This window comes from Galendromus occidentalis, unplaced genomic scaffold, assembly GCF_000255335.2.
Source record: "Galendromus occidentalis unplaced genomic scaffold, Mocc_1.1 scf7180000077477, whole genome shotgun sequence".
Taxonomy (NCBI): Eukaryota; Metazoa; Arthropoda; class Arachnida; order Mesostigmata; family Phytoseiidae; genus Galendromus; species Galendromus occidentalis.
In genome coordinates, this window is record NW_003805465.1 from 1,504,948 (window position 1) to 1,516,597 (window position 11,650).

At 51.0% G+C, this 11,650-nt stretch overlaps 1 protein-coding gene across 1 annotated transcript; it reads left to right on the forward strand.

Moving 5' to 3' along the window:
* The first annotated feature begins 1,383 nt into the window (after positions 1-1,383).
* LOC108864486 (putative uncharacterized protein DDB_G0271606) lies at positions 1,384-6,592 on the forward strand. The gene is made up of 11 exons (XM_018640237.1): positions 1,384-1,413; positions 1,664-1,825; positions 2,073-2,621; positions 2,765-2,884; positions 2,987-3,158; positions 3,360-4,726; positions 4,874-4,990; positions 5,119-5,412; positions 5,508-5,762; positions 6,008-6,158; positions 6,489-6,592. The coding sequence occupies exons 1-11, from the start codon at positions 1,384-1,386 to the stop codon at positions 6,590-6,592; spliced, it is 3,321 nt and encodes a 1,106-aa protein (XP_018495753.1).
* Positions 6,593-11,650: the final 5,058 nt, after the last annotated feature.

Consider the following 11,650-nt stretch of genomic DNA (forward strand, 5'->3'; position numbering starts at 1 on the left):
GCTGTCACTTTCACCACTGGAATCTGCTGTTGCATCGACAGTACGCTCCTTCCGTCCTGGATATATCGCTCATACGTGTTTCCGTTCAGGGCGTGGGAGAATATCATATATCTCGATGGAGATGCTGCCCTCCATTTGGAAATCTTGCCCCATGCGGGAACTGAACTTCAGACCCCAGTGATGTTTTCTGACCTCCGGCGTCATACCGTCAGTGTCGAGGGAGCCCTTCTCTTCTGATCTCTTTCTCTCACGCTATTTCCGTCCCTTCACATGTGCCGACCTGTTTGCATGCTTGATGCTCTATCAGTCAATCATACTCCCTGATGATGATGATATATGGAGTTGAATGTCGGTCAAAAGGAAGATGTCAGACTGGGGGTTTGAGAGGGGGGCTCTGGAGGAGCTTATTGGATTTCGATTTTTCTCTCAAGACGCCGACTAGGCAATTTTGCAGGACGTAGCCTCCACCTGCGCCTATCAGATATTTGGAACGAACTGTTTCGGGTGGCTCCGTGACACGAGCACGACAAAGACCTCTGTCTTTTGTTTTTCGAATGTCATTTCATGAATTTGTGTGCCGCTCGGCCGTGTCATGTCTGCCTGTGAGTCTCAGATGCACCCCTTTCCCCCCATCGGAATGAATCGTGCCCCCACGCATTGTTGAAAACATCCGGCTGAGGATAGTCGTTGAGACCGTCCTCCCGCTCTGGGACTCAGGTTCCTTTCAGTTCTCGACATCCCAACATAGATTCTACTCCTACCCGGAAAGATTTCTCCAAGGCCTGCATACATACATATGGATGAGAGCGTTTCACTTTAGGGTCGGGAGCTTCAGATCCAACGGTACGCCGCGGGGAGTACTGCCTTCGAAGCAAAGTACTGGCAGCGAGCGCCGACGCTGCCGCCGCCACCGCCGCCGCCGTGGCAGTAGAGACGGAACCATTGATAATCCACCATCGCAGCCATAGTCGAAAATTTCCTCAACGCGTTCATCCGTTTTCGCTCGGCGCTCTTGACAGCAGCGACGATGGACGCACATTTCATCTGCCGGTGGAGTTTTCTCCTTTCAATTTTCTGATACGACCCCGGCCTGATTCCGAGAGGCTTGGGCGCCTTGCGACTTCCGGATATCCCGCGAGCGTGGTACATCATGCCGGACACGGTATCCACCGACGGGTGCTCTCAGTCAGTTTCCCGTTGTTTCATATGCTTCCGCATATTCTCTGGATGAAGGGATTCCTATCGGGGACTCCTATCTTCGTCGGTGTACCGGCAGCATAGGGGGGAGGATAATCCATCTCAAAATCGAAAGGAATCGGGGAAGATCGAGAAAGTTCCACGAATGCTTGCCGAACTTCACGTTCGGAATTCCGAAGCGTAGCGATGGCCAACTTCTTGTCCGGGCCATTGATCGTAACTCCCATACGGATTCTGACGGATAGCAGTTTCTGAACGGTTACTTATGAAGCACCGTAACGTGTCCACGCTTTCGATTCCCGAATCCGGAACTTTCCCCCATTCGCGGGATGCGACCAGACTTCCAGAGCCCCTTTGCGACAGGTCACGGTCATTGATGAACATTCTACTATCTGAGATCCGTATTTTTTTCCCTGTTGATTAAGAGATAGGGAGTCTTTATTTTTCCTGATTTCATTCATCGCAGGTAGTTCTGGGAGAAGCACGCAATAACGCTCTCGTATCTGGTTTTCTAGGCATGGGCTTGGGTTTCCGGACGGAGGGATCGTCTGGGTCCCTTGCTGTCTCCGGAGGAGGTGAAACAGTGCGTGTCATCTGCGAGGGTTCTCTGAGCGAACCCACTTTCGAGGTAAAGCTTACGAGAATCGCTCGAACCCTCAAACATCTCCTGTTGCCCAAGGAGACGTCTACATATACGACACGGGAGCAATTCAAGGTGTGGAGCGCTTCGGACCCCAACCGCCAACACCCTGACCCCGTCGTGTTTTCTTCGATATCAGTTGTTTGATCGGAGCTAGCTAATCGGAGATATCGAAGCCTCAGAAACAGAGAAGGAAGGTTGTGTGAGCGAAGTTTTTTTCTTCTCTGTTATCCAGATCTCCAAAGTGGAGCCGTGGAACAGTGTGCGGGTTACCCTGAGCGTGCCTCGGGAGGCGGCTGCCAAGCTGAGTCGATTGGCGGCTTCGAGAGATCCTCAGCTTCGGGAACTGGGGATTCTCTCAGTACAAGTCGCATCCGAGCGAATCTTCACCTTATCGAACAACAACAACAACAATAATAGTAGCAACAATAATAGCGCCAGCAACACGGCCGGCTCCCCTACGAATAACATTGTTCCAAACGCATCGAACAACGGATTGTACAACGCGAGCGGCACAAACAGCTCGGCTTGCAGTAGTAGCGGCCAATCGACGAACAATTCGAGCGGCAATACCACATTGACATCGTCCGCATCGTCTCTGAAACCGATAACGAATAGTTCCGCGACGACCGGCAACGCAACCTCGAGCATCAGCAACAACAACAACAGTTGCAACAACGTCAATAACGGAAGCAACTTCGGCAACAGTAAAGTAGCTGCAACCATGAGCGGAGCAACTCCAACCACCTTCGTCGCGCCTTACGCTCCACCGACCTCTACTCAGGTTCGTGGCTCGAACATCGAGATCGATGGCTCAAAGACCAGAGCAATCGGAGCATTCTGCCAGGATGTCCCGATCATCTCGGTCTTCGAATTGACACGGCGGATCCTCCGATCGAGGCATCTAATACCGTTCTAATTCCGTAGGGAAGTCCGATGAGTAACGGACCGCTGAATTCGTGCGAGTCTCTGGGAAGCTTCCCGACATCTACGGTTCCGTCCTCTACAACCAACACTAACAGCAGCTCACAGGACGTTTTCCTGAAGGTTGGTGACGTCGACGTCGTTGACATTATCGATTACGTCAGATTGCGCAGGAGCTCAAAGATCTTTCGGTTGAAGAGCTATTCTCACAAGAACCTCTTCCAGCCACATCCTGTGTCCGGGGGACCGGGCGGTGGATCCAGCGGAGGATTTCGTTCACCGAACGTCGTGGCGCCTCCGAATTCAGTTATTCCCCCCTATCAATCGCCGGGTGCAAAGCCTAACCACGCTTCTGTGCACGGTTCCTCCTCCACCACTGGAGGAAAGAGCACAAAGGGTAAGTTGGTCAGAGCGTAGACAGTGATCATCATCGATCGTTGTCTTTGTCCACTGGCACCATTGTGATCATTCCCAACTTGGAACAGACTACCATTCGAGCGAGATCTGTAACAACGTATAGGCTTCTCCATTGAGATCGCTTCCGGGTACGCCGAAGTATTCCTCATCATATTGAATCGTCGATCCTGTTCTTTTACAGCGGGTGGCAAAGGCCGTGCAGGTGGAAATGGCAGCACAACTCCGGCCATGACCCAAGACGAATACGAGTCAATGCAGGCGAAGATAGCGGAGTCGATCGAGAGCGTAATTCAGACTCAGAGAAGATTATTCGAAGAGGATCAGAAGCGCGAGAGAGAAATGAAAGACTGCCTCAAGGTTGAAGCCGCAACGCCTCCGCTAGATGGAACCATGCCCGAAGTTTCCGAGGAGGATCTCGACACGCTCCAGGAATTGTTGCTATCGCAGGGTGACCTTGACATTTCCGATGCAACACTCTCTGCCTTCGAAACGTCACCTCTGACGGATCAGCCAGAAAACGTGCGGAAACAGCGGATGCAGCATCAACTTCATCTACAGCAACAGCAGCAGAACCAACAGATGGGTGCTGTGAATCAACGCAAAATGCAGGGAACAGGCGGCATGATGCCGTCGATCATCGATAATCGAAACTCGTCGTTGGTGCACATGCTCGATCGCAAAGGTCCCGAAGTGCGTTTGATGCATCAGCAACAGCCGCAGCAGCAGCAGCAGCAGCAAGGAGTCCATGGCATGCAGCAGTCGCAACAACATCTGCAGAACCACCTGCAGCAGAACAATATTTATCAACAGCAGCCGCAGATGCAGCAACCTATGCAGCAGATGTACAGAATTCAGCATCAACAGCAGCAGCCACAACAATTCGGCAACGTTCCCGCAGGTGGTATGATGCAGCAGCAAGCCCAACAGCAACCGCAGCAACAGCAAACTCAGTTCCAGGTGCGCGGTGCCCAGCGAATGATGGGACCGATGCAGACGCAGCTCATGAACCCTCAACAGCGAATCCAGATCATGCAGCAACAACAGGTCAATATGCAGCTGCAACAACAAAATCCGCAGCAGCAACAGCAACAACAAGGCATGATGCAGCAGATGCAGGGCCAGCCGCCGATGCAGCAGCGGTTAGCGATGCAACAGCAGCAGCTTGGCCAGCCGCAGCAGCAACCGCAGCCACAGCAGATGGGCCAGCCGCAACAGATGGTTCAGCAACAGCAGATGGGTCAGCAGATGGGAAACCAGCAGAACATGCAGCAGCAGATGCAGCTGCAACGGTTACTACAGCTGCAGCAACAACAGCCCCAAAGCATGCAGAATCAGCCGCAGATGCAGCAAGGACATCAGCAGTTCATTGGCCAACAGCAAGTCATGCAGCAGCAGCAACAGCCCCTACAGCAGCAGCAGGTGCAGCAGCAGATGCAGCAGCAGGGAATGATGCCGCAACAAGCGACACAGCAAGGCCTGAACATGCAGCAACAGCCGCATCTGCAGCCCGTTCAGCAAAACCAACAGATGGTCTACAGGCATCAAATTGTCCAGCAGCAGCAACAACAGCAGCAGCCGATGCAGATGCAGCAACAGCAAATGCAGCAGCAACAACACCTGCAGCAACAACAACAACAACAACTGCAACAGCAGCAGCAACAGCAGATGCAGCAACAACAATTGCAGCAACAGCAGCAGCTGCAACAGCAACAGCTGCAACAACAGCCCATGCAACAACATCAAATAATTATGCAGCAACAACAGCCTTTGCAGCAGCAACAACATGTCAACATAACCAATGGTCCCTATCAGGTGAGGCCCGCTCCGAGACGTCTGAGATCACCTTAGACAGCGGTGTCGCATATATCAGATCAGGTGGTGGTATCTGACTACACCCATGTGGAATATCGGCATACGTATAACTGTTTCATGCTCAACAGCATCACATCCATCATCAACAACAACAACAGCAGCAGCAGCAGCCACAACAACAACCTGGTGTTCAACAAATGTCTCGTGCGGTTTCTATGCAAAGTCCCGTAGGAAGCGGAGGAATTCTCATCAATCAAATGGCGAATCCTGCGGGTGGAACGATGATGCATCAAGGCCAGCAAGTGCAGGTGCAACAGCAGGTGCCGCCGCAGCAGCAGCAACAGCAACAAATGATGCGCCAACACCATGTTCTCCACGCCGGGCCTCCCTCGAACCATTCACCTGCGGCTGGATCTCCTCAGGTAGAAACCTAGGGATGTTGGTAAACATCAATCACCGAGCTTCGATGTCGCCCAGAATAGGTTTACGAATTGAGTATGTTCAGTGTGGATTCCAGGTTCGGAGCACCTCGGCGTCACCGTCTCCCGCAACGACTCCCGACTCTCGTGCTTCCCCTCAAAGCTATAATTGTATTGGAGCAGGACCATTGATGGGGATAGGTGGGTCTTCACCTCTTCATCACCAAAACAACGGGCGAAGCAGTGCTGGCCCAACGCCCCCCTCAGCTCAACACAGTCCCAGTACAGACTCTCAGGATAGAATGACGCCACAAGGCATGATGGGAACAATTCAACAGCCCAACTGCATCGTGGTCAGTCAGGCGAATGCTATGCAAAATCAGCAGCAACAACAGCAGCAGCAGCAACAACAGCAGCAGCAACAACAACAGCAGCAGCAAAGAATACAGGTTCGCTTCTAGAAAGGGAACCTCCGTGTGCGTTTGACTTGCATCGATCGAGTCGCTCACTCGGTAACTCACAGTGAGCGAACGGCTTTCAGGCGAACGGTGGTTCTCCGTCAAAGATTTCATTAATTTTAAATCCCAAATGCCGGGAGGGCGTTGTTGGAGGGGGTGGCATGGTTGACGGTCTGATTGGCAGTGAAAATGCCGATGCTAAAACAATCCAAGTAGTCGCACTACCGAAAAGCGCTACGAAAAATAATCAAATCAACCTAATCTCGACGGTGACGCTGCAAGTGAAGACTGGTGAGTCCTCTATAGAGACTCTAGCCCGCGACGACACATGAGAATGCGTGCGTGTGTGTGTTCGAGCTCGCGAAAGCAGCCGCAAGACCTGCCGAGGCTCTCGGAAGCTCGCCCGGTCCAACCTCGATCAGCCAGTCCGTCACCCACTGACTCACTGATAAACTCACCAACCCACCCCTAATTCACTCGTCGAATCGCTGCTCAGTCAAGCTGGGACAACGGCAACGGAACCGACCAACGACCACTCGATCACAAAGCTCCGAACAATCAGCCTGACGTTAGCGACCGTCGTATGATTGTTCTAAAAGAGGACGCCTCTGGAAATTTCAGTCGACTCGGTAGAAGGGACGCACGCCCTAGAAAGTGGATTCAAACGTAGAATGGACGATATGCCCGGACACCCACAAGCTGCTGCAAAAGTTGTGAAGCATTGATTCAACGAGTCTTCAAGCAAATCGTTATTTTTAGGTCAGTTCCCAAGTCGGTCGATGCTGGATACTGTACCCATTATCATCTGAACAATATCATCCGATCGAGGGAACTCATTCCCCGTGCGTCTCGCGCAGGTCAAGAGCCTCGAATTGACACCTGGCGTTCTATAATATTTCAGCTAGGAATAAGTGGACTGTACATATGGGATGAATGACCTGGTCGAGCCAGAGATTGGATCGTGTTGTCAAGGGTCCGAGTCAATCAGTCACAGGCGGAGGCGAAATGCTGCTCGAAAACCCAGGCTACGGCCGGGGCCTCGTTCTGAGAATGCCCAAAGCTGAGGTTTCCGCCAGCTTTGCGCCCAGCTCTGGAAATCCCGTCGAAACGTGAGTTGTTCTTGTAATCCGAGCGCGCACCCTGAGAATACCGGCTTTTCCGCAGTGTTCCTCCGTGGGAAATCCCGCTGCCGATCTAACGAGGGTCATTCTGCCATTTCCAGTTTGTTGCCAGTGCCTTTTGAGGATAGAGAAACGGAAGAAGCTTCTCCGGAGGAACCCCCTGAGAGACTCGGATCTACGGGCGGGCGGACTCGAAAAGTATATGCAAGAAACACGGTGGGATTCGCACCATTCGATGGAGGCGGGGGTCAGTCGACACGGACGGCTATGGCCACGAATGGAGTTGATTACCACGGCGGCAACGACGACCATAACGACTACGACGAAGGACGTGACTGAGAAAACACGGAACAGAAGCGTCAAAGCGTCACGAATGCTTCCAGGAAGAACCGCGCAAGCTGCTTACATGACATGGAAAGTGTTTCTCTTCCCTCCTCTTTGTGTCGTAATGTGTTCCTATGGCGTTCGTTCGGGGTGTCTGCTGCTGACCTGTTGTATAGTTTTAGAGGGAGCCCTGTGTCCCGAGCGCGAAAGCGGAAACTTGTGTCAAGAGGATCTGTCGTAGAGGAGTCGTTTCAAAGCTGGTCTTTTGTGTCATCTTCACAGACATCTATTTAAAACACAGAGACTTTACTTAGTTATTATGTAGTTTACGGATCCATATGTTGCGACAGCTTGTCTGCATCTCTGAACGAATTGTCGCAGATTTATCTTCAGACAGATTTTAGTTGATAGAACTATAATGAGGACGAAATAATCTATATTGTGTATTATATCGAGAGCGAAAGAGAGCGAGACAGAGAGAGAGGACAAGAAGCTACAAGAGACAGAAAGCAAAACAGACTTCAACAAACCAGGGGACGAGTGTTGGAAGCAGAATAGTTGGTACGACACGCGAACCCGATGCCGAATACGTGACCGACTGATAACCATCTAGTAACGTAAGAGTAGGAATAGTTGGGTGTTGCGGCGATCGTGTTGTGAGGAGATCAATCCACCTTTGCGCAGGGGAAGATCTCCGCGTATTCCCTGATAGAGCGAGGTAGTGGAAAATCGCCCTTGTGCTTGTCGAATCGTATGTTTTCTCCCTCGTTCTAAGGACGCTCCGTCGGATTGCCGTTCCCAAAACCCTTCTGGTTCCAGAGTCCTCCGTCTCCACCTCCTCCTCTGCCCGAATCATTTTTCATCGGCGACGTAACCTCATCCTAGAGATAACACGTACCTTGACCCCGCGTCTGCGCGAGTCATATGCAAACTTTGAGCGAATGAGAGACTTGATTTGTGAGAGGGAGAATTTCATATAAAAGAAGGTGAAAATGATGACAAATGCGATAACAACGGATGTCATTCCTAGGAATCATACGCGTGACATGGATGTTCGTTATATTCTCCGATAAGATCTGGTAGTTGAACTTACAAAGCGTCCCCAAAAGCACAGAACCCACAACTGTTATGAGGAAAAGTAATTCAATACGGTTTTTCGCCATCGAAATATCCTGCTCCCGTCCCTAGTTCTCATCCTCATACGCCGAAGCTTCTGCCCTCGGACGCTTTTTTCCCGATAGAATCTATGAGAATGGTTCTGTACCAATATCAGTAACTGTGGAAACGACCATCCTGCTATCATCGGGCTCCTGCGACCTCCAGGTCGTGGTCGCCTAGGAGAGCGGCGTTTGAGGCGATGATGTCGGACTTATTCTCAAGGAAGATTATTTTTATTGCCGCCGCCATCGACGATATTCACGCTAGTTTCTGATTTTTTTCCCTCTAACGTCCATGGTAGAGGTGACCACTGCTGGCTGGCGCGACGGTATGCGAGACGCCGTGAGAGAGCGATCCGCGGAAGCATAACGAATATTATAATCATTATTATAAGGAATATTTAGGGAAATTCTCCTCTCGCTTTTTGGGATCGTTTCTATTAGGTCATTCAATGCGCATATCTATCCTCCCGATAGTCTCCTGGCAGCCAACTCGAGGTTCTGCCGACGGATCCTCTCGAGTGGCGACGCCTCTCCACCTCCTTGAGTGCTATCTCCCTCTGAGTGAGCTCTCCTGAGTATGCCTTTGTGTACCTTTGCGAGTATCTCCCTATCGGCCGCCTTCCATTTCCCTATTTGCAAAGAGCATCGCATATTTCAACCACGAATCTGGCCGACGATTCTGTTTTGTGTTTGTTTGCCGAAAACTACGCCGTAATTATCAACTCTGATATATCTCTTCGAAACCTTGCCCTGATTGGTACGTGGATTCGCTCAACGAGTCCCGTTCTTTTGAATCCTTGGTTAGGTTGACTCATTGTCTGGCTTCGCGTCTCGTCGGAACCATCATTTGCTCACTCGGATTGATTACTGGAAAGAATCTTCAAGCGGAAGCTCAGCGGAAGCTCATTCCAATAGGACTGATCCGAGAAGTCAAGCCCTAATTTATTCTTGATGGAGGATTGAGGCTGATGGCCTCGACGAACGATTGGCAAGCTTGGAGTATTCGGTTCAACCCTGGAACTCTTGCAGCTCGAGTAATTTCGCATGATCCTCGAATTCGGGAGCTTCAACCGAGCTCCGGCTGTTTCTGTTTGAGTGATTTGATTGACTTGCTTGCTCCCCTGACGCTAACCGCATTTCTCTAGATGCCTGACACCGTAGCTGGCGCTGCAGCCGTCGCCTCCGCTATCGCCTGAGCTCTGTGGTAGATGTGTGAAATCGATATGTTCAATGTGCTGCTACTTCCGAGTAGCCGCTCAATGAACCATCAACTAATCAACAATCTCTTCATGCTTGCTTCACGGATACAAGTTGTAGAAAACCGAAACAAGTGGTCGGATTTCCTCGTAATTGCTTCATTTCCTTTCGATGTTTTCGCATCTTTTTGCGATTGCCTTGACTTTTCAAATTCTATCCCAACGGACACTGAACCAACGTACGATACTTCACATCTACGACATCATCCGGCGAAAATCAAGGAACGAAATATTAATTGAAAAAACTCTGTAACTGTACATAGAAGAGAGCGAGGGGCGAGTTGACAGCCTTGATAAAACTGGGCTAATGTGACATCATGTAAATATGTGAACACTCTAGCCAGCACGGATCATAGTTTTGTGCAATAAATATTATGACATGAACACCAAATTCTTCGGGCCGTGTTCTCACTCCAGATTTTCCATTCCCGCATCGCGATCAATCGTAACGATCTCTGTAACGAAATCTTTGAAAGATTCCCCCGGAAGCCGCAGCTTCTATCGTATTCTCGCCAACATGATTCACATTGTTATTATTTCCGAGAAAACGATAGGACGCACTCGAGAAATAGATTCAGTTAGGGATAGACTCCGAGTCCGACTGGAAACCGCGTGAATACACTCTGTCTTTGCGAAATGCGCCCTGTCGCGCACGATATCCGTCATTCGGAGCCTAGATCGATCCCGTCGGCCGGCCCCAACAATGCCGGCATATCTCGGATACAGTCTTTCAAAGTGAACAATGAGCAACTGAGAGATCCGGCAGCGTGGCGGGGCTCGGAGTTCGACGCTGAACCGTGAAAGCCGCTCGAGGTTCGCGAGCGGCTCTCTGAGACACCTAGTCCGTTCTCGATCAGAGGATTCACTCGGACCGAAAATCGTTTTGAGTCGTCGCGGAGAAACACATTGACGAAAACGTCATCTGGTACTCGGAGTTGTGTTCTGGAGCCGAAGGATCGCTGGCTTCGTCCTCTCCACCGCCGGCGCATGCGCCCATCAGAGCTGAGTTCCCGAGGTCTTTTCGGCTAGCGAAGTCGCGGGCTCAGACGCTGTCCCGAGCTCGCATCGACGTCACGTGTACTCTACTCCTGGGAAAGTTTCGGCGCTTGTTCCATAATAAACTTACTGTTCCGATCATCGGAGTTCCCTGAGACTTCTTAAAAGCCGCAGAACATAATCCCTCAGCCTCGACGCAATGGGATTCTCTGACTGAACCTCTTGAATCTTGGAAAACCGGTAAGTTTCGCCGAGAGCTCAACTTTTCACGACATAGCTGAAAGAGATTTCCTTGACATTCCATGAGCGATCAAAAGGCGTATCGGCACGAATGGTGTGCCGCTCTGCGCGGCTTTCCTCGCTCTGGACTCGCTGGATAATTGTGATATTCCACGATCATTATATCGATCGTTGATCTGTATCGACCAAGGCTCGAGACCACGTGATTCCAGAATCCTCGTTCCCTTGGAAGAGAGGTGTACCTGATCTCCGTTCACTACTCGAGGATCACGGATGTCCCTCCGAGTGGGGCCGACTTGTCGACGCGAAGCGTCAATATGAGAGGATTCCAGAGCAATTTTCTATCCGATGCGAGTCAATATTGGTTAGCGGCTCAACTTGCTCCGCTCAAAACATCATTAAAGCGGAGGAAGCATCGCAAACGGGAAATTTCCGCGCTCTTGGTGTCGAGGGAGCAATATCGATGAGTTACGGAACTTGGACCAAATATTTCTTCGTTCGCCCGATCTTTCACATAATATTAGAGCGTGAATCATTCCCATGTTCGAAGGTTCGCCGATAAAACACTTCCCCGAGAGGTGTGACATCATATCGGCAGCGAAACGCAGGGGCGGCGCGTTTGGGGACGCGGTCATGCCAGGTTGGCGAGCGGGGTCCTGCGGGGCCTCCTGCGGGAATCTGGTCCG